General features: G+C 41.4%; 1 protein-coding gene and 1 long non-coding RNA gene across 2 annotated transcripts in view; one reads left to right on the top strand and one right to left on the bottom strand.

The window, feature by feature from the left end:
* Positions 1 to 11,672: 11,672 nt before the first annotated feature.
* LOC140710468 (uncharacterized) lies at positions 11,673 to 18,865 on the bottom strand. Its single transcript, XR_012091497.1, has 3 exons — positions 18,336 to 18,865; positions 17,136 to 17,256; positions 11,673 to 13,598 (listed from the first exon to the last, which is right to left on the bottom strand). It is a non-coding gene; the product is annotated as an uncharacterized lncRNA (long non-coding RNA).
* The window catches only part of ALDH1A2 (aldehyde dehydrogenase 1 family member A2), a 118,482-nt gene continuing 115,783 nt past the window's right edge, over positions 18,313 to 21,011 (top strand). The window contains exon 1 of the mRNA XM_008016462.3: positions 18,313 to 18,542. Coding sequence (XP_008014653.1) covers positions 18,426 to 18,542 — 117 coding nt within the window. The 5' untranslated portion in view covers positions 18,313 to 18,425. The remainder of the gene's footprint in view (positions 18,543 to 21,011) is intronic.

Here is a 21,011-nt window from a genome sequence, read left to right as displayed (position 1 = left end):
TAATTTAGGTTATCAATAACTGATAAAAATTCCTTTGTGTAACCTTAGGCCATTAATAACTAATAACCAGTGTTAGTCTCCTGCCTTAATTTAACCCTGCTGATGACTGCTACCAAGGAGAGTCAAGCCCCCAAAGGTGTTATGACAAGCAGAAGACTGAGTAACAGAATGATTAGAGTCAGTTGATTAAGCCCACTGCAGGAGTTTGTACCAGTATATAAACTTTCTTGCACATGTCAGAGCTGAAAGATAGAGAATATATGAATCAAGGCTTTCCTTGCTCTGTCTTCCCATTCTTAGCCATTCCTTCCAATTTTCTTCTTTTTCTTTCTATTCAGGTACTCTAATGACTGTCTTGAAAGAGTCAACTTATAGAAATTTTCAAGTTACATGATCAGAAAAACCCTTTGAAGTAAAACCATAGGCTGGGCGTGGTGGCTCGTGCCTGTAATCCCAACACTTTAGGAAGCTGAAATGGGAGGGTTGCTTGAGGCCAGGAGTTTGAGACCAGCTGACATAGCAATATCCTGTCTTTGTAATTACTTTTTAAATTAGCTGGGCATGGTGGTGCTTTCCTGTAGTCCAAGCCATTTGGGAGGCTGAGGTGGGAGGATCACTTGAGCCCAGGAGTTTAAGGTTACCAGGAGCTATGATCGCATCACTACACTCCAGCCTGAGCAACAGAGCAAGACCCTAACAACAAAATAAAACCACAGAAAATGTACTGATTACCCTTGGTATTTTCCAGCAGATCCACTTTCTGGGTTCCACCTGGTTATACGTTGCATGTATGCACATAGGACGATGACAAATTGTACAGGTGTCCTTCAGGGCTGGCTCTACTTTTCACTTATCTTCCCCTAGAACTCAGCAATCCAGCCGAAAGGACAAGAGGGTTTTACAAGCTACCATATTTCAACCAGGTGTCTATGCAAATCTCCTCCTGCCACAGACAATATCCTTGGGTGATCCTAGGAAATTATATAACACTAGTGAAAGATCACAGCTCCCACCCAGTAGACACATCAAGATAAAATAGGATAAACAGACATGTCTGGACTGAATTGTGCCCTTCCCTTCACCTTAGTTCATGTGTTGAAATCCTAACCCCTCTATCTCAGAATGTAACTGTGTTTGGAGACAAGACTTTTAAAGGAGTGACTGAGTTATAATGAGGCCCTTAGGGTTGCCCTAATCCAACCTGACTGGTCTCCTTATAAGAAGAAGAAATCTGGGCATACAGAGAAATACCAGGGATGTATATGCCCAGCGCAAAGACCACGTGAAGAGGCACAAAATGGTAGCCATCTGCAAGCCAATGAGATAAGCCTCAAAAGCAGCCAACCTAGCCAATCCTTGATCTTGGACTTTTAGCATGCAGAATTATGAGAAAATAAATTTCTGTTGTTAAGCTGTACAGACGATGGTATTTTGTTATGGAAGCCCTAGCAAATCAGTACAAGTCATCACTTACTTTGCCTAGTGACCATAATGATCAAAGAGAGAAAGAGATTCTTCAATTATTCAAGTATCAGTCAATGGGAACCCTTAAATCTTGATTGGAAAATTAAGATACAAAAGAAAACAAAACAGTTACATATACATATATCTACACATACATATACATGTAAATATGTGGTATTAAATTGCCATACTGATTCCATAATTATTTAATTTATTTATTATTTGAGACAGAGTCTTGCTCTGTTGCCCAGGCTGGAGTGCAGTGGTGCAATCTCCACTCACTGCAACCTCTACCTCCTGGGTTCAAGCAATTCTCCTGTCTCAGCCTCCCAAATAGCTGGGATTACAGGCGCCCACCACCATGCCTGGCTAATTTTTGTGTTTTTAGTAGAGACAGGGTTTCATCATGTTGGCTGGGCTGATCTCGAACTCCTGACCTCAGGTGATCTGCCTGCCTGGGCCTCCCAAAGTGTTGGGATTACAGGTGTGAGCCCCTGTGCCCAGCCCATAATTATTTATTTACTGCTGTTAGCTCCCTGGAATTGTGGCAATAACAACAACAATAATAATAATAATGTCTAATGCTTAAATAGCATTTACTATGTGTCAAGTACTATATCCACTTATTTAACCCGAGAGAGAGAGAGAGCGAGAGAGAGAGAGAGAGAGAGGCACTATTATTATCCACATTTAAAAAACAAAGGAACTAAAGCATAGGGAGGTTAAATAATTGTTCCAGGTCACAGAACTAACAAGTGGCAGAGTTAGGATCTGAGCCCAAATAATTGGTTCCAGAATCTGGGTTGCTAAGCATCACGACTTGTGTTGCTAAGCCCTGTCAAGTTTTCGCGACCTAGTAGAGAAGGATTGAGATCTAGGGTAGAACCTTGAACAGGTCTAGTGAAAGCCTGCCCATATTAAAAGACTTAGCAGTTAAGATCTGAACAGTCACCCAAACGTTTGAATATGATTGGTCAGTATGTCACTTTGCAGATAAAAACAAATTCAGTGATTATACCTGTGCAGTTTGCCTTCAATTACTGTCTCTGTAAAGCTATGGCCTAAATCTGCCACATTTTCTGGCATATAGCAAAAAGAATTCTGAATTAGAAAGTCAAAATATCTAGCCTCAAGGCTCTGCTTTATCATTATGAGCCACTTAACCTTGAGCATATCACTTAACTTAGATTGGGGAAGATTATCTTAACTGTAAAATGAAAAGAAAAAAAAATAAGACTGTGGACTTGATGTGAGGATTGAGTAAGATAATGAGTAAGATTCTGGTAGAGAGAAATTGCTCAATAAATTCCAGAAAAGTTTAATGAAACATCCTACTAAGATGAAAAAGAATGCATGACAATGAATGCAAGATTTTATTGCCAACGATTCTTAAATTTAGAGATGAGTCTAATATTTGGCAGGAAGAATAAAACATAAATGAGGTGGAGGAAAAATTTTAATCCATTTTCTTTTTGGCATGCATCACTTTCCTAAATATCCCTTAGATGTTTGCACTCTACCATGTATACTAGACAATTGGTAGCAATTAAAGAGTCCTGCTCCAGGTGGTGAAGGCTATCACACAATTAACACTACTTTATGCAACTAAATCATTTGTATTAATAAATACATGGTTATTCCTTCAGTATTTACAATCATCTTTGGTGTCAAGTAGTATGCAGTAACGTCAAAGGCATGTGAACCAGAACAGCTCCATTTTGAATAGGAGCTGGGTAAAATAAGGCTGAAACCTACTGGGCTGCATTCCCAGACGGTTAAGGCATTCTAAGTCACAGGATAAGATAGGAGGTCAGCACAAAACACCGGTCATAAAAACCTTGCTGATAAAACAGGTTGCAGTAAAGGAGCCGGCCAAAACCCACCAAAACCAAGATGGCTACGAGAGTGGTGACCTCTGGTCGTCCTCGCTACTGCACTCCCACCAGCACTATGACAGTTTACAAATACAATGTCAGGAACTTACCCTTTATGGTCTGAAAACGGGAGGCATAAATGATCCACCCCTTGTTTAGCATATCATCAAAAAATAACCATAAAAAATGAGCAACTAGCAGCCCTCGGGGCTGCTTTCTCTATAGAGTAGCCAGTCTTTTATTCATTTACTTTCTCAATAAACTTACTTTCACTTTGCACTGCAGACTCATCCTGAATTCCTTCTTGCGAAGATCTAAGAACCTTCCCTCGGGGTGTGAATCAGGACCCCTGTCCTGTAACAGTATTAACTATAGTATAGAACCCCAGGACTAAGGTTCCTCCTGAACCTGGATGCTGATGAGCTAGAGGAAGCAGAAAAGTCTAGATAATGAGACTGACATCATGACCTTCAAACGTGGAGAGAAGATAAGGAGAAAGAAACTGATTAAGAGAAGTAGGATTTTTGCCACTAGACATCATTAGAGAGGGATGAGGGCATCATGACAGTAGACTCTGAAAGTCTAGGATCTGGATACAAGGAAGCAGAAGAAAAAGATGATTCTCCACAGTGGGGAGTGGTAGAGAATCAGCTCAAGCATTTTGCTCTCACTTTTTGGTTACATGAAAGTAAAAGAGTTCGAAAACAAAACTAAAATTAAGAAAATATTCCTTTAAAATGGAAATTGCTTTCCTGCCCTACCATCCCTCCTGCATGGCCTGGATAATCCACAGCCTCCTTGAGGTTATCCCAGCCTCTAAGCAGCCCTTCCCCCACCACCTATTTCCATATTGCACCAGGCCTGCACCATTTGCAATTCTTAGGCCATTCCCTGATAAAACAAACAAACAAACAAACAAACAAACAAAAAACCATCTTCACTGGTTTCTCAGTGTTTGCTAGTTTTAATTTATAAAGAAAAAAATTTTTTTCTCCTAGCAAGCAATTCCTTGACATGATTTGTATCTGTTATCTTATTGCTGTATAAAAAATTACCCCCACACTTAGTGGCTTCAAACAGCAAGTCATTTATTATCTGTCATGTTTACTGTGGGTAGACATTAGGGCAGAAGACAGCAGGGATGACTTGTTACTGCTCTGCGATGTCTGAAGCCCTGCAAGAAGGTCTCACCTCTAGATGAAGGAATGTAAGCTCCATACTGTGGAATATGTATCCATGAGGCCATCTTTGGAAAATACAGTCTGTTACGTTACTTACTTACCAGCCTACTTTTAAGCATCATTTCCATGTATTCTTTACCATTCATTCTACTCTCTTTCCATACCGATCTTCTGTTTTGTTTTTTTTTTCTTTGAACATGACAAACTTGTCAAAGTCTCTGTTCCTTTGTATATGAGGCTTCCTTCACCCTGTTAACACCCAAATGAAAACCTTCTTATGCTTCCAGTTCAAATTCAATTGTAGCCTCTCTGTAGAGCCTTGTCCTGGCCCAGAGGTTAACGATGCCCTCCTCAAGGCTCCTATCTATGTTATGGATGTCTCCATCGTACTGTGTTATCTCTTAGATTTTCTATCCTCACCAGACTGTGGGCAACTCAAAGGGAAGAACCAGGCCTTGTTCATTTTTCTACGAATTCCCCTTATTCTCTCCTGAATGCCAAATATTTAACACAGTGCTTTGTACAGGTACTGCTCATTAAATGTGTGTTGAATGGCTGAACAAAATTTTAAGGCAATCTTAGGAAAATTATGATTTCAAGGGCAAGTCGGGATTCTTGGTCTTCTATTACAAATGCTTTTTCACTGCTACTGTTATCTGAAATACTTTATTCTTTTAGGCCTTATATTAGTACTTAAGACAGAGCGGGGAGAAAGGCTGGAGAGAACAAATAATGAGTCCAGCAAAACAGTTTTCAGTCAAAGTATGGATGACAACTGCAGAGATATTTCTTTGGATCTAGGGAAGAAAGGACTGAGCACAAGAGACCCTGGGGGAAGAAGAGGCAAGGGCGCTCATGAGGGGAGACAGAAAACAAAACGGGAGGTTGGAAGCACCAGGGATGAGTACCGCTGGGCTCACAAATTTTCCCGTAGGCAGATCTTGCTCATCTTAGCTGTCTCTGGACAAATAGAAGCTGGATGCAAAAGTACCCCATGCTCTGCCTGATCCTGGTTCCTCAGCGGCAACACAGTCCCAGATTTTCCTCCCCTCTCCTTCCTTTCTTCCTTCCCACTGCTCAATAGTTGCAGCTGTTGTGACCCCATAGGGCTGAAGGAGTAGGAGGGAGGCCCCCCACTGCCAGGATCCCATACTCCCAGGAGCCCCAGGGTGAGTCTCAGATGGGGCTCTGGCACAGACACCAGTGAGATGATGATAAGGTCTGCAATTTCATCCACAGCTATTCTGCTTTCCAGTCTCTCTATTCTGATTCTGGCCCTAATTTTCCGGACTTCTGTAACTGATGTGTCTCCCAGGATCTGAGTATCCTCATCTGTCATAAAAGGTGATGGGCTCCATCAGTGCTTCCCCAAACTGCCTGAGCACAGGGACCCCCTGGGGGATTTCAAGTCATTAAAGACACAGAATCCTGGGCCCTTCCTTGGAGACTGATCCAGCAGGCCCAGGAGGAACCTGGGAATCTCTTTTATTTGCAAGCAATAACATAAGTTTGGGAAAGCCTGGAAAAGATGACCTCCAAGTCCCTGGTTGGACTTGATTGAATCACCTGCTTTCAAATTTTCTCTTTTGGCAGCATAAAGGGTGGACTGAAGTCGGTCAAGTCCAGAAGCAGTAAGAACAAATTATTCCAATAGTCCAGACATCCTCTCCTCCCATCAGTGGCTTAGAGCATTCTTGTTTCTCATATCCTACAGGAACTTATCTGGTGCCCTTTACCTTTTAACTGAAATTCATTCTCATCAGTACATAACTTTGCAGAGCTGCGTATGCTGCTCAAGAGAGGCAGAGGACCACAATCAAGGCAGCAGCATTACTGGAGAGAAGGGACTCCATAGGGGGAATAATAGTGAAACAGAAGATGCAGGACTTGATGAGGAGAGGGTTAACAGAGACTACTTTGTATCTTGCAGGGTGTTGTAGCCACTGCAGTGTGAGTGAGCACCTTCAGGCATCTCACAACCCTTTCTTTTTCATCACCTTCTTCCTTTTCCTATAGTTCTAGGAATTTCTCCCATGCCTAAGGATCCTTTGATTTCATGCACAGACCTTTTGGACCTTTTTCTGCTTTTACCTAGCTGTTTACAATGTTGAATGACAGTGACTTACACATCACACTTCTCTAGGACTTGCTACCATCTAACACCTGTAATACTACAGTGTAAACAGGAGACAGAGAGAGCATGTGAACTGATTTGCTCTAGCTCCCCCTTCTGCCTAAACAAATTTCTTAGCTTGTCATCTGGGCTGGCTTATTTCCTAGGTTTTCCTCCACAGGTGTGCCACACTGTAGCCAAACTTTTCTTTTCCAAAATTTGCCCCAGTCTTCCGAACAATACCCTAGTCTTGCCTATGTCCCTTCCTCTCTATCATGCGGGTCCAGGTAAACTTCTGATCCCCACGGGGACATACCACTTTCTCTTTTGGCTCTCCATAGCACTGCACACCTATTTAGGGACAAGACCATCACTGTGCTCCCTGCTGGCCTGCACAGAAAGCTCCTTGATGTGAAACAATGATTTAAGCATCTTTATACTTTGCAGTACCTAACAGTGCTGTGGTTGTTTTTGTTGGATGATGAAGATGTAATGTAATAATAATTTCTCACTTATCCTACAACTTGTTAACTCAACTGTGCCCTGATTCTTTATTCTACAGTTTTGTGAATAGCTTTGCAACACTTTCCTTTTATAATCTTAAAAAAACCTAGATCCTCTAATATAAACTTTTGCATATTCTTATGGAAATATGCTGATATTAACACTGACATTTTCTATCAGGAAATGACAATTTCTCTTGGGAAGCTGGGGACATTTGCAGTGGTTCAACACATTGAATAAGAGAATAATCAGGAATTGAGTTTTGGTTTCCTGGGTCCTGATCCAGTGTCCTTTCAATTATTTAATAAGGTAAATAAACACAAAATTATTGAGATATGGAAAACATCAATAATGTTGACACAGCCTGCTAATAATACATGAAAACCACTTAAAAATGAAGATCCAATTAATGTACTGAGTTCAAAGTCAAACATGTTTCTGGAACTACTTTGCATATCTTTTCAGAGAGAACTTAAAAAATAATGTTTGCCCTCCCTATCCACGGATTCTGTATCTGTGGAATCAGCCAACCTTGAATGGAAAATATTCTGCAAAACAAAAAAGGATGGTTGTGTCTGTCTTTTCTTTTTTTCTTTTCCTTTCTTTTTTCTTTTCTTGAGACAGGATCTCACTCAGCTGCCCAGGCTGGAGTGCAGTGGCACACTCATGGCTCATTGCAGCCTCAACCTCCTGGGCCCAAGCGATCCTCCCACCTCAGGCACCCTGGTAGCTGGGACTACAGGCATACACCACTATGCCTGGCTAATTTGTGTATTTTTGGTAGAGACACGGTTTTGCCATGTTGCCCAGGCTGGTGTCTGTTTTTTCTTGTCATTATTCCCTAAACAATATAGTAAAACAACTCTTTACAAAGCACTTACATTGTGTTAGGTATTATAAGGAATCTAAAGATGATTTCAAGTATACAGGAGGATGTGCATAGGTTTTATGCAAATACTATGCTAATTTCTATCAGGGACTTGAGCATCCATGAATTTTGGTATCACTGGTCCTGGAACCAATCCCCTATAGATACCTAGGGACAACTGTATGCAGGAGGGTTATTACAGGACAGTCAACAAAGGAAAACAGTGCAAACTGATTATTTCTGAAAAGGTACATGGAATTGACAGGGAGAAACATCAATCTCTTGAGCCTACAGAGAAAAGCAACTCCTTTTATCTAGGCCTACTCCTAATATTTGTGGGGGAAAAAACCAAATGGAGACCCAGAAACCAGACATTTAAATATTTTACAATCTTAAACTAAACTTAAAAACTGTTAAATATAATGTCCTCTTCTGCTTTGACAAATAGAGCTTCATGTTGGCAAAATGTTTAAATATGTAAAGCTATACTTTTTACTTGACTGAAAACAAAATATCAAGACTGTTGAATTTAATTATGACTGTTTATGTCCTATTGTTCTGCTGATGTGCCAGCAATGTTCGGATAAATAATAAAATAAACATATATATAACTCATAAATTACATATTTATTTGATAAAATGCAATTGTTGCATTTATTTCATCAAATCACTGTATTGTTATAATCAAGGTTTTCACATAATTTGGTGATATTGACAGTAATACTTTAAACGATCTTTAAAAAATGAATTATATTTGAAGTATACAAATATGAAGATATTTTCATCAGCGATGTGAACTAATTAAAATTGGGAACATTATATTACTTCTTATAGTTTTTAAAGTTATCTTTTCTAAAATATTTAAAAAATTTTTTAAATTAAAAGGTATAATAAAAATTAAAATTAATGAGTACCAAACTTTTAAATACAATTATTAAAATACGTTATTTATTCAGTTTTTTAAAATGTAAGTACTTCTTTTACAAATTTTTATAAGAATAAAACTATTAGCAATTCTAGAGTTTAATGTGTACCTAGTTGCCCATGTAAAAGGTCAAATTCACACGTTATGTCTAGATCTACATATATAAAAATGTAAGAATATTTTGTTGTTTAATATTGCAAAATATTCCTCAGTCACCACACAGAACTATTGAGAAAACCATGTTAATTTGAGACTACCCTAGAAACTATCAACTAGAACACAAAGAGAAGCAAGAAAATCTAGACACTCAGCATGGCACCTCTGGGAAACAGTTCTCCCACTTTGGAAGAATTGGGTGCATTCATGCTATCTGAGAGGAAGGATGTGATAAGTTCATTAATGTGTCTTTCTCTCACCTTCGTACTCGCACTGCTCAAATGGTGACACCCCATACTCTAATGATGCCAGCTGCTTGACACACTGATCTTCCCAGTATTCCCTGCAAAGGACGCTGTCTTTCTTTTTCTGAACACAGGGCCAGAGATGAGGAAGAGCACTTCCTTCGGGCCTGAACAGTGTTAGTTGTGACAGTGATTGTTTAGGGTTAGCGATGATGCACACATCTGAAACAGCCTGTGTCAGATTGCAAGTGACAGAGGGTCCCGTGTATTCCTTACTAAATTTGCTTTTTGTGCATTTATGACTGCAGGGCCCTCTATAGCATGAGTACCAGGGCAGACGCACTTCCTACTCAGGTACTACTTGTACCTTCCCCTTCTAGTTCCTCTGAGCACACCAAGTGCCATATTTTTTTGTCTTTTGTTTTCATTTCCTGTGCTCCTTACTCGTGAGAGCAGCATGGGAAAGATTTACTCACATGTGTACTTTTTTTTTTTTTAGATACTGAAAAGGGAGGGTAAAGCACAGTTAAAACACAGTAAATCTAATCTTGTGGGCATAGGTGTATTTGTAAAGTCAATTATGAAGACTTATCATGACAAACAAATTGCAAATTTCTTCAGCCATAAGCAGAATTTATGTTTTCTTTTTCATAACCCCAGGGTATCTAGCCAGTGCTAAGCACATTAAGAGTCCCTCAATATCAAACACATGAATATAGCAGTAATTCATATTTTAGAATATTTGATAACGTATACTTGACACAAGGATATTGACACTTTGCATCTGTATAATTCAAGGGAAGAAATATAGACTTTTTATAATCCAAGTGTCACCTTGAACGTAAGGAATATAAAAATCAACAACAAACTTTTCACGCCTCAGTAGAGTAGCACATACATGACCTCAAATTCTCTTTCTGTCATACTACAGACATCGGGCCAAAGTGACTTGTTCACCTTCTGTTTTGATGTCAAAGACATCACATACTTTGAAAATGATTTCTGATTATTTTCCCCAAAGTCTTGCCATCCTTAAAAACAGTTTTTCAAGTGAATTCTAGCTCTCACCCACCTTTCCTGAAGTGGGTGGGTTTTTATAATTACTAAAAATGACTATTTCTTTATAACCAGAGAAATAAAAAGCCAGAAGTTTAATAACTGATATTACACAAATTCATTTTAGATCTCTGAATTATCTAGATTCCAAATATCACTGACCATAGAACATTAAATTATTGAAAGTATCTGGACATATCTTTAAATCATGAAATCAAGTGAGTTTTGGAGTGATCCTAAGGTATACTAAAGATTTTGTTTGATTTGTGATATTACTTTTAGTTTATTTTCTCAAGCATTTGTTATGAAAAACACAGGTTAGAAAAACTCCATAATCTGGAGTGACCATCTAGATTTGTACATTTTTATACTAAAAAATGTCTTCAGATGTGTTTTTTGTTCATTTGTTTGTTTGTTTGCAATTTTGAATTTTGCATTCCTCTACAAGGGCAGATTTCTCTGGACAACATATTGTCTTTCCTATCTTGGCAGGTCCCTAAAACTCCTTAAGAGCAGTATAGTACTCAGAAATGTGAAAATGGAAAATTCGAGCTATTTAAGTTATAGAACAGACTCTTTCCTTTCTTCAGAGCAGAAAAGTTTCAGTCATTTCAATTGGCAGGCAGATGTTGCCCTAGTTCTGCCTCCATATTCATTAGCCCATAATGAATCTATTAATTGAATATGTAAGTTTGGCTAATTAGATGTAAGACATTACTTCAGATTTAAAGGGTAATAATAAAAAATTTAAACTGCAACACCAGATCAAGCATTTAAGAGTTGATAAATGTGAACTGGAAAGTGCACAATTCCAATATAAATTAGCTAATTGCCTCTGTTAATTTAGGTGAAATACATTAGCAGAAAGGTCATTCCATTTGAGGCTGGATGTGTTTTTCAAATACTAAATTAAAAATAGCAAATCAAAGAGCACTACAAAGTGGGAAGGCACAGAATCCATTTGCCCAATCCAGAGGTTTAGAGTAGATTCAAGTAACCTCACATGGTTAACCTTCTGGGGGCTAAACAGTGGTTCTCAAACCAGGCTGTGCCGTACTAGACATCAGAAAGTTTGTTTAAAATATCAATGCCTTGGGCCACATCTTAAATTAATTGAAATCTCTGGAGGTGGGACCAGGCATCCATATTGTAAAGCTCCCTAAATTACAATTGGAACCTGGTTTGAAAACCACTGGTCTGTTCCATGAAAGTCTGACCCCCTGACTAAACAGGAGTAGGTGGCAACATCTCTCTACAGTAGGTGTGTATGCACTAGAAACATGACATAGTGTTATACGTAATACTCTTAAGTGGAAAAAAAATAAGCTGCCCTTGTTTTCACCTCTATTCTCTCTTCCGGCTAGGTCTGTATCAAAGGGTATTACACTTGAGATCATATAACTTGAATTTGGGAAGTGGGAGGTAATCTCAGCTCCAAGTATTTGCTTTTGGAAATTCCAATTTTACAAATTGCTAATTTGGTAGATACCATCAGTTACCTTCACACTAAAAAATGTCAAATAAGTTCTCTGTTGGGCTATGCTCTGGAAAATGTCCTCTTTATCTTTTGTGGCACATGTTCCTCATAGCACCCAGAAGATTATAAATGCCCATGGGAGGCCCCTCCAAAAATATCTGTGTGTGGGTAGTGTGTGGGTTGTGAATGGGCTGTCCCCGTTTAGACATCCTCTTTCACTCTAATTCTGCACTGGATATTCTGATTTCTTTCCTGTCTCATATGACCTGTGAATATTTTCACAGATTTGATTACTGTCATTCCACAGCCTCACTGTGAATTTGAGGGTAGGGATGTGCCACAAAGTTTCTCTGTGTTCTTCATAGACTCTATGTCAATGCTTGGCACATAATATATGCTCAATGAATGTTTGTTCAATTGAACTTAGTTGATTGACAAACAGAGAAAAAAAAATCCAGGTTCAGGAACTGCAGTCAGAAAGACACAGATGCTCTAAAAGTGGGATTATGCAGCCCGAAGCAAGACCCCTCCTTGCCATTTGGTGGTAGATGTCCAAATTGGGTACCTACCCCAGCCCTAAATGCCTCACAGTTTTACTCTATACCTTTCACACAGCAAACTGTTTGGTTGAGATAAAAGAGGCTGCCATGCCTCCTCTGTTGTCAGGACACCTAAAGTGTTCCTCGTTATCTTTTCAGTGGCCCATATCAGCATGTAAAAAGAGAGAGAGACAGTTCACTTAGCCTCATTTTCCAGTGAATATAAATACAGATCCTTGCCCCGAATAGTGCCAAAGTTCATGTGAGAATTCCTTATGCCCAAAGATCCTGTAAGTTGACTGGCTGTATAAGCGCAGATGGACTTGGGGAGGAACCTTAGGAATGGGAGAGTCCCATGTTAAGTATTAGGTTGATGCAAAAGTAACTGTGGCTTTTGCCACTACTTTTAAATGGCAAAACTCGCAATTACTTTTGCACCAACCTAATAATAACAGGAGTTATTTGTAGAATTGAGGAATTTTAGAAAGGTACAAAGAAAAAGGAAAGCTAAGAAATGTGAAATAAAGAAAAACAGCAGACAACTTAGTTACATGCCAAGTACTTATCTGGGTGAAAAGAGAATAAATTCTGGAATCTGCCTATTAATAATTCTTCCTCACTCACATGATAAAAACAGTAGCTTCCAATCTGAGACACACTAATGCAACTTCCTCTATGACAGAGTGCTCTGAACACTATGTGAGTGGGACCACAGTGTTCTCAGTATTGCACTTTCTATGGTAAATTTGGCTAAGAAACACTTCTGTTCTTTTCCTATAAGTCAAAATAAAGTCTTTCTCCTAAACTAACTAAAATATAAAATTTGTCTGACTCTAGCAGATTATTTTTTCTCAAGGCAAATTCAAATTAAATGATAGCATCTCTTAAGGATTTCTCACCAGTATCAGATAAAAATACATTGAATCCAAGCTATTATGTTTGAATGGACAATACTCAGTTGCACATACACACCATCGGCTGTAGGGGGCGCCAATGCATTTCCCTCAGGCCCTTCAGAAAAGGTTGTGTAGCTGGAATTTTAATTTCTTTCTGTGTCTGTTAAGTGTGATTATTGATGAAGTACTGAGCTCATCCCAGTGCCAAAATTGAAGCTTCTCGAACATATACGAAATGGAACTGGGCTTTACAACAAAGGCACATCTAGTTCCCAAGTTTAAAATAGTCTCCTGGGGTCCCTGAAAAGTAGAGGATATATTTAAAAAGAAAAGAACTGTGTTTTGTATCAAGACATAGTTTTTGAGTCATAATAAATTAGGACTCTACTTCCTGCAACTCCAAATACCTCTTCTTGAATATAGTGACCAGAGGCCACATCAAGAAATGAGGAACTTAATATCTAGAGAATTTTTATGGTTAATAAATACCACAGCCTCAGCCTCTTTTCTTCTGGATGTTAGAAGGAATAGGATAATTAAATGAGAGTTTAGATCTCACATAAAAAGTTAATATACAAGTTAAATAAAAATATAAGTAGATTTATTTTATAGAAGTTTTCATAATGGGTCCCAAATACTTCATTAAGCATTTCTGGATAAAAATATGTAAAGCTCTTTATAAGCTTTTGTTAATAAATTAAATACCATTTCTCTATAAATATACCTTGCATTAAGCTTTCCTGTTAGAGTTTTCAGGAAACATTTCAAATAAAGTGACCAGGCATATCCCATTTGAGATGAATGAGATCATTAGGAAACACTTATACCTGAAATAAGCACTGAGATCATTCTGCATACAACCTAAGGGCCCTAATTTTTTAAAATATTTCAAACAATGTGCCTTTTTCAAATCATTACATGTAGAGACATTTAAGGAACTGATTCAATTAGCCCAGAAGAGGGGAATGCTATAATGTGTGATTTATTTTTGAAGATAAATTAAAACGCAAGTGTATCTGTTAGGAAAGGTAGGTTGTCATCATGGTTAGTAATGGGAACAGGAAAGCAATTAAGCAGGGCCACCTGAGGCTGAAATAGCCCCTAAACACAGAAGCTTGATGTTCAAGCTGGACATTCGGTTATTGTCAAAATCAAAAGTGTATCTTCTTTGAGAGGGATCTTTGAGCTACATTTAGTTTCCTTCATTGATTTCTGAAGCACAGTTCTCAACTTACATACTTTCCTCCCCTTAACCGCAGCTAACAAGAAGCCTAAATTGTTATGGTTTCATAACTTAAAGCCAAACTTCACATAAAGCTGATGCCTTAAAATTACAACTTTGCATTCTATTATTTAGGTGAGGAAATATGAGGCAAGAATTTATTTTTCTCCTCTGCAACTCCAGGATATTGGCTCCACCAGGCCTAATAAATTGTTTTCATAAGGAAATAAATAGAACATGCTGCAGCTTAGGTTCCCTTATGCAAGGGGTTTCAAACAAGATGTATGCTAAGCAATAAATAATTACAGATGGTGGGGTGGGAGGAGAAACACTGTAAGGGTGGGGAAAAAACAGTTTCTTAGCCAAATTGGGGGGAAAAGACTGAAATTCAAATTGTTAGAAATCTGAAGGTAGTTGACTGTCATTTTAGAGACAGGGTCTCACTCTGTCACCCAGGCTGGAGTGCAGTGGTGTGATCATAGCTCACCATAACCTTGAACTCCTGCTTCAAGCGATCCTCCTCATTCAGCCTCCTGAGTAACTAGGGCTATAGGAATGCACGACCATGCCTGGCTATTTTTTTTTTTTTGGTAGAGGCAGGGTCTTGGTATGTTGTCCAGGCTGGTCTTGAACTCCCGGCCTCAAGCAATCTTACCACCTTGACCTAATTACAGGTGTAAACCACCGCATCTGGTCAGAGATGTCTTCTTAACTATTGTGAAATCTGTAGAGAATATGAGAAAATGCTAAAACAAGATGATAAAAGAAAGAGAAGAGGAAATAAGAATGCGAGAAGAGGTGTTAAGGCAGCCTTGATAGTAATAGCCATGTAAATCTTACAAACTGAAACCAAGAAGATGAACACCAAAAGAACACCAAAGAAGCATTTATAATTCACTGTTCTTTTCTGCTAAATCTTGTCCCCACCTTGATTTAAAAAGCTTGAACAACGACTGGGCACGGTGGCTCATGCCTGTAATCCCAGCACTTTGGGAGTCCGAGGAGGGTGGATCACTTGAGGTCAAGAGTTCGAGACCAGTCTGGCCAACACGGTGAAACTCCATCTCTACTAAAAATACAAAAATTAGCTGGGCATGGTGGCGGGTCCCTGTAATCCCAGCTACTCAGGAGGCGGAAGCAGGAGTATCGCTTAAACCCAGGAGGCAGAGGTTGCAGTGAGCTGAGATCACGCCATTGCACTCTAGCCTGGATGACAGTGTGAGACTCTATCTCAAAACAACAACAACAACAAAACATACAAACAGATGGGGAAAAGCAAAACAAAATTTAAGATCAAGAGGAGAAAATGTTCCTTAATCAGAGTGAAGTTACTTTCACTTATAGTGGAAGTTGTAAAAAGTGCTGTCTTTTGCTCACATAAACCAACAAGAATTCTTATTAAATAGTTATTATGTGTTCTACACTGTTTTAGGAACTGAGGAAGGCACAAGGGAAACAGGCTGGAGTGCAAGATCTCTGCTCACTGCAACCTCTGCCTCCTGGGTTCAAGCGATTCTCCTGCCTCAGCCTCCTGAGTAGTTGGAATTATAGGCGCCTGCCACCAGGCCCAGCTAATTTTTGTATTTTTAGTAGACATGGGGTTTCACCATGTTGGTTAGGCTGGTCTCAAACTCCTGACCTCAAGTGATCCACCCGCCTCAGCCTCCCAAAATGCTGGGATTACAGGTGCGAGCCAGGGGGATTACAGGTGTGGGCCACTGTGCCCAGGCTCTATACCTTTTCTATAGTGTTCTTTTTGCTCTTGTTGAAGCCTCCCTTCTCTCTTAAGATCCAGCCAAAGGTCAACTTTCCCAGGGAGTAGGAGTCCTCCTTGGCGGAGCACCCAGCTCATGTTGTTATGGCTCTTTTTCATGTTTTCCCCACAGCCTCTCATAACTAGTGATACGTTTTTCCACAGGTATCACTGTTCCCCCTTGCTGGAACTTTCTTTTTCTCCCCAGTGAACTCTAAGATTTTGCTTTTTTTATTTCTGAATTGTATCTCTAACCTTCTAAGGCTTTGATAAAAGTATATCTTATGAGCATACACTGTTATTAAGTCATAATTTTTGGCCATAGAAATTCCCTGAGATCCCTCAACCGCCCAAGCTAAGGTCTGTAGTTTCTCCGTGAAAACAATTCAGCCAGGTGACTTTGGGTTCTGAGAGGCTGGAACTTATTTCTATAAACCTAATACTAAAATGAAATATTTTTGTCTGTTTTCACTATTGCTTAGCATCCGAGCGCTGAGCATTAGGCAGTTTTAGTTACTGAAAGTATCTAAGGAAAGATGTTTTCTGGCTGATGCTTAATGTTTTCTCAACACCCAAGAAATGGGACTCCAGCGGCTCTGAAAATGGCATTTTCAGACGAGAATCAGGCCGGGCGCAGTGGCTCATGCCTATAATCCCAGCACTTTGGGAGGCTGACGTGGTAGGGTCACTTGAGCCCAGGAGTTCAAGATTACAGTGAGCTATGATGGCGCCACTGCATTCCAGCCTAAGTGAAGGAGTGAGACCCTGTCTCTTCAAACAAAACAGAAAGATGAGAATCAAAGTGTTTCTTGGTAGTGTAGAAAAGGCGTTTATCAACACTGTAGGCCCCTGTCAAGCTTACATTTGGAGTAAGGAGTAAGGAAGGAAAGGGACTTATGCAGGTCTTTCCATGCGGCCCCGATTTAGTCTCATAGAGTTCAAAGCTCATTCTGAGGCAGGGTCTCTAGGCTCTTGGTTTACACCTGCAGGCAGACCCACAGACTAGGGGGCAGCTTGTTGGACTTCGCAAACACTTAAACTAGGGGGGAGATGGAAGTTCAACCCTAAAGGGACAGTAAAATGAGCCCAAGGTCTGGCGGGACGATAGCTCTTAGCGTGTAAGGAACAACAGAAAAACAAAATAGGGTTTCTGTAGGTGTGCTAGGGTGAGGAGGGGAAACAGCCGGAAGAGGGATCCGAGAAGAACGAAAGGAACCCACGAAGTACGCAACTCCTCCAAAAAGCCGGGGATGACCAAGGCCCACATCCTCCCGCCACAGCGCAGGCCGCCCGGACGGTCCCGGCCGGCAGAGGGCAGCAACTGGGCGGGCGACGCCTGGCAAAGGGCGGCCCCGCGCTGACCCGCTCGCGGGGATCCTCATTCTGAGCGCGGGGCGAGGGAGACTCGCACCCACCGCCACCTCTCCCCGACCCTCTGGCCACCACGCACCCCGGCCCGGCTGAGGGGAGTCGGGAAGAAGGGAAAGAGGGCGTCGCTGCCGAGAGCCCGGCGCCCCTGCCCGGAGGAGGAGAACGGAGGGCGCCCCCCCGAGTCTCCGAAAAGAAGGGGGACGGGGTTCGGTGGGCTCTGCGACGGGGATGGGAGGGACCGTGGGCGACCTGGGAGCCGCCCTCCGCAGTCTGAACTTTCCCGGCCGCTCTCCGCTCGGAGGCAGCACCCGACCGCTCCGGTCCCCGCCAGCCCGTGCCAGCTCCGCTTCCGGGGGCCACGGCCCCTCCCGACTTCGGCCGCGGTGCGCCTCACGCCGACTCTGACCCGGGGAGCGGGAGACCGAGTCCGGTTGGCCGAGGCCCGCGGGCCGCGGCTCAACTTCACGCTCCCGCCGTCGAGGACTGTGGAGGCAGCGTGGGCGTGGGCTGGTCCCCGTGGCCGGGGGGCGGGGGAGCCGGGCGGACTTGACCGTGGGCGCTAAGCGTCCCCGACCGCGAGGCGCGGGCTTTATGTAAATGGAGGCTGCGCCGGGCGTCCTAGGTAGGATGGACCAGCCCCCCGCGCCTCGGCCCTCACGTCCAATAAGAAGAGCCCCAGCTTGACACCTGCCTATATACAGGCGAGCGCGCCCCCGGGCCGCGGACCGCGCACAGCCCGCACTGCCCCACGCCGCGGGCTAGGGACACCCGGCCCGCCACCATGACTTCCAGCAAGATAGAGATGCCCGGCGAGGTGAAGGCCGACCCGGCCGCCCTCATGGCGTCCCTGCACCTCCTGCCGTCGCCCACGCCCAACCTCGAAATCAAGTACACCAAGGTAAGCGGCCGCCGAGCGCCCGTCGTCCACGGAGACTTTCTAGAACCTTCTTTCCTCTCCCCAATCTCTTCAGCGGATGAGGGCGGCGTGACGGGGACGGGGGGGGCCGGGGTCGCCGGGGCCAGCCTGTCATCCCTGCTCAGCAGAGGGACCCCCTGCCTGTCTTCGGGACTTGGGCGTTTGAAGCCCCTCCGCGGCCTTAGGACGCCTTGGGGACTTGCCCCAACCTGAAACGCAGCGTTAAGCGGCCGCCGTCAAAGGCTCCTGCCCCGGACTCGATCTGAGGTTGGTTTCTGTCCGACTCTCCCGGTCCCGACTGCCGCAGGGAAGGGGTTGGAACCGCTTCGTGTCCTCAGATGGAGGCCGGAGTTCCCCGTCCGCTTGGCCACGCAGCCTGGCAGTCGCTTCTCTGTCCCTTCGGGGCCGCTCGGCTGCTGGTCCCAATCAGGTCCTCCGCAGCCCGGAGGGTGCTGAGGGGCTTTTCCCATAAGAAATTGTCAAGACACCAGCGCTCTGGCCGGTTTGACAAATTTCATGGAAACCTGACTGATAAGTACAGTAGATCCAACGTCAGCGTTTCATGTGAATTTTGTAGGCAGTGGCAGTTTTCCTGGGAAACTTAAAAAGTTTTAAAATTTGTTAGCATGTTCGGTTTTAAACTGAAGAACTTATTATTATTTTTTTTTTATAACGAACTTTGACATCTTGGGTTTGCTAAGCAAGATTTTTGTTGTTGCATCGCATAAAAAAGAATATGTGTCTGCTACCTAATATAAAATGAATTTACTTTCCACAAATTCGACATAGAAAAACATGACCGATTACAAACATGGATGTATTGTAATGCTACAACATTTTGAGGGAGGTGGTGAGAGAGAGATGGCATTCAAAACCACGTTTCTTGGAGTTCATTTTGTAGTTCTCTGGTTTGATTTTCTAGTCCTTTCGGTACATTTCTACACCCAACTTCTCCCAATTAACTCAAACTTGTAGACGCACATGCATATGGTTAAAGGTTGATTAAAGATGTATTCCATCATGGTTTTTTACAAGATAAATTTTGTAGAGAAGTAAATTGTTTGCATCTGGCTTAATGGTTGAACGAGATATACAAGAAACAACATCAGAATATTGAGATTTTACTTGCATTGAGTTTTAGCTTACAAATCAGGGGGATTTGTGTTTTCAATGTCGATTTAGATGGATTTAAGTTACCTGCTAGCTTTTTTAGATGGTGTGACAAATTTTTCAAAGCCGTTTTAATGAGAGGTCGTTAATGGTTATAGCCTTTTAGGCATTGTTTGCATAACAATAGTGCCAATGTGTGGCACTTCTCTGGGTTTAGGAACGAGCAGGGAAAGCATGCAGCTTAAAAGTTTTGTTTTATGAGGGTCTCTAACCTCTTCAGGCTCTTCTTAAAGGTTAAAATGGAAGGTCTACACTTAAGAAAAGACCTAACCCTCAAATTTGGGAAGGTTTGATTTTAGTCTTATTTTTGATGGGATTTTCCCAACAGCCTCTGAAAGAACTTTTAGGTATGCAATAGGTACGTTTTTCAGAATTTAATTTGGAAGCTCTTCCAGTTCTCTTATTCCCTAACTACCCCCCCTCTTTTCTCTCTTGTTCTCCCCCAGTAGGAAAGACAACTGATTTATAGCTAATTGGAGCCTTTAATGTGGAGTCTTTTAGCTCGGGGAACTTTTATCCAGTATCCACTTTCCCACTTAATACAAAGAAAAACAATCAGAAATGAAATAATGGATTGTAACTCGATTCTTTAATTTGTGGGGAGGAGGTACCTTATTTTTGTCTTGACAAACAACCCTCATAAACACTGAGTAACACTCATCTAAAGGCGAGCTCTTTCCACAAAAACTTGTAAAATCAGGTATCTGTGAACATTCCCAGCAGTTTTCCTCCTCAGCTCTTTAGTGAAACTTCTAAATTTTCTAAGACAAGCGTGGTGGACAAGCAGTATTTTTTAAAAAACAGGAAGAGCAGAAACTGCTCTTTTGGTAGCCCAGGGTAATGATTTTTTTTGCTTAAAGGAAAAATAAGATTAATAGTGAGTTTTTAAAGAACGTGACCAGAAGCTAGGGAAATTATATTAGCAATTTCAAACAGAAGAATGAACAAGATAGAATTGACAGTCCTTTAGGATAGTGATACCATATTCATTAGGGAATTTTAAAAGGGTAGTGGCTACAAAAGTATTATGCTTTAGGGCCTGTTAAATATCACATTTGAAACAAACACAATGTTTGCATCAGAAAATGATACTATAATACAATATGTTATTACTTTTTTTTGTCTTGCTAAACATACATCGTTAGTGAAGGATATGACTTTCTGTATGATTTTTCATTGTGGTGCTGGGACCCATATAAAGTCACTACTTATAAATGACCGGACTATGAGAATTTCAAGTAATGTGCACTTAGAAAACTTAGTACTTGTGATCTTGTATTT

Source organism: Chlorocebus sabaeus, chromosome 26 (assembly GCF_047675955.1).
Source record: "Chlorocebus sabaeus isolate Y175 chromosome 26, mChlSab1.0.hap1, whole genome shotgun sequence".
NCBI classification, from domain to species: domain Eukaryota; kingdom Metazoa; phylum Chordata; class Mammalia; order Primates; family Cercopithecidae; genus Chlorocebus; species Chlorocebus sabaeus.
This window is presented reverse-complemented; position numbering and strand designations above follow the sequence as displayed.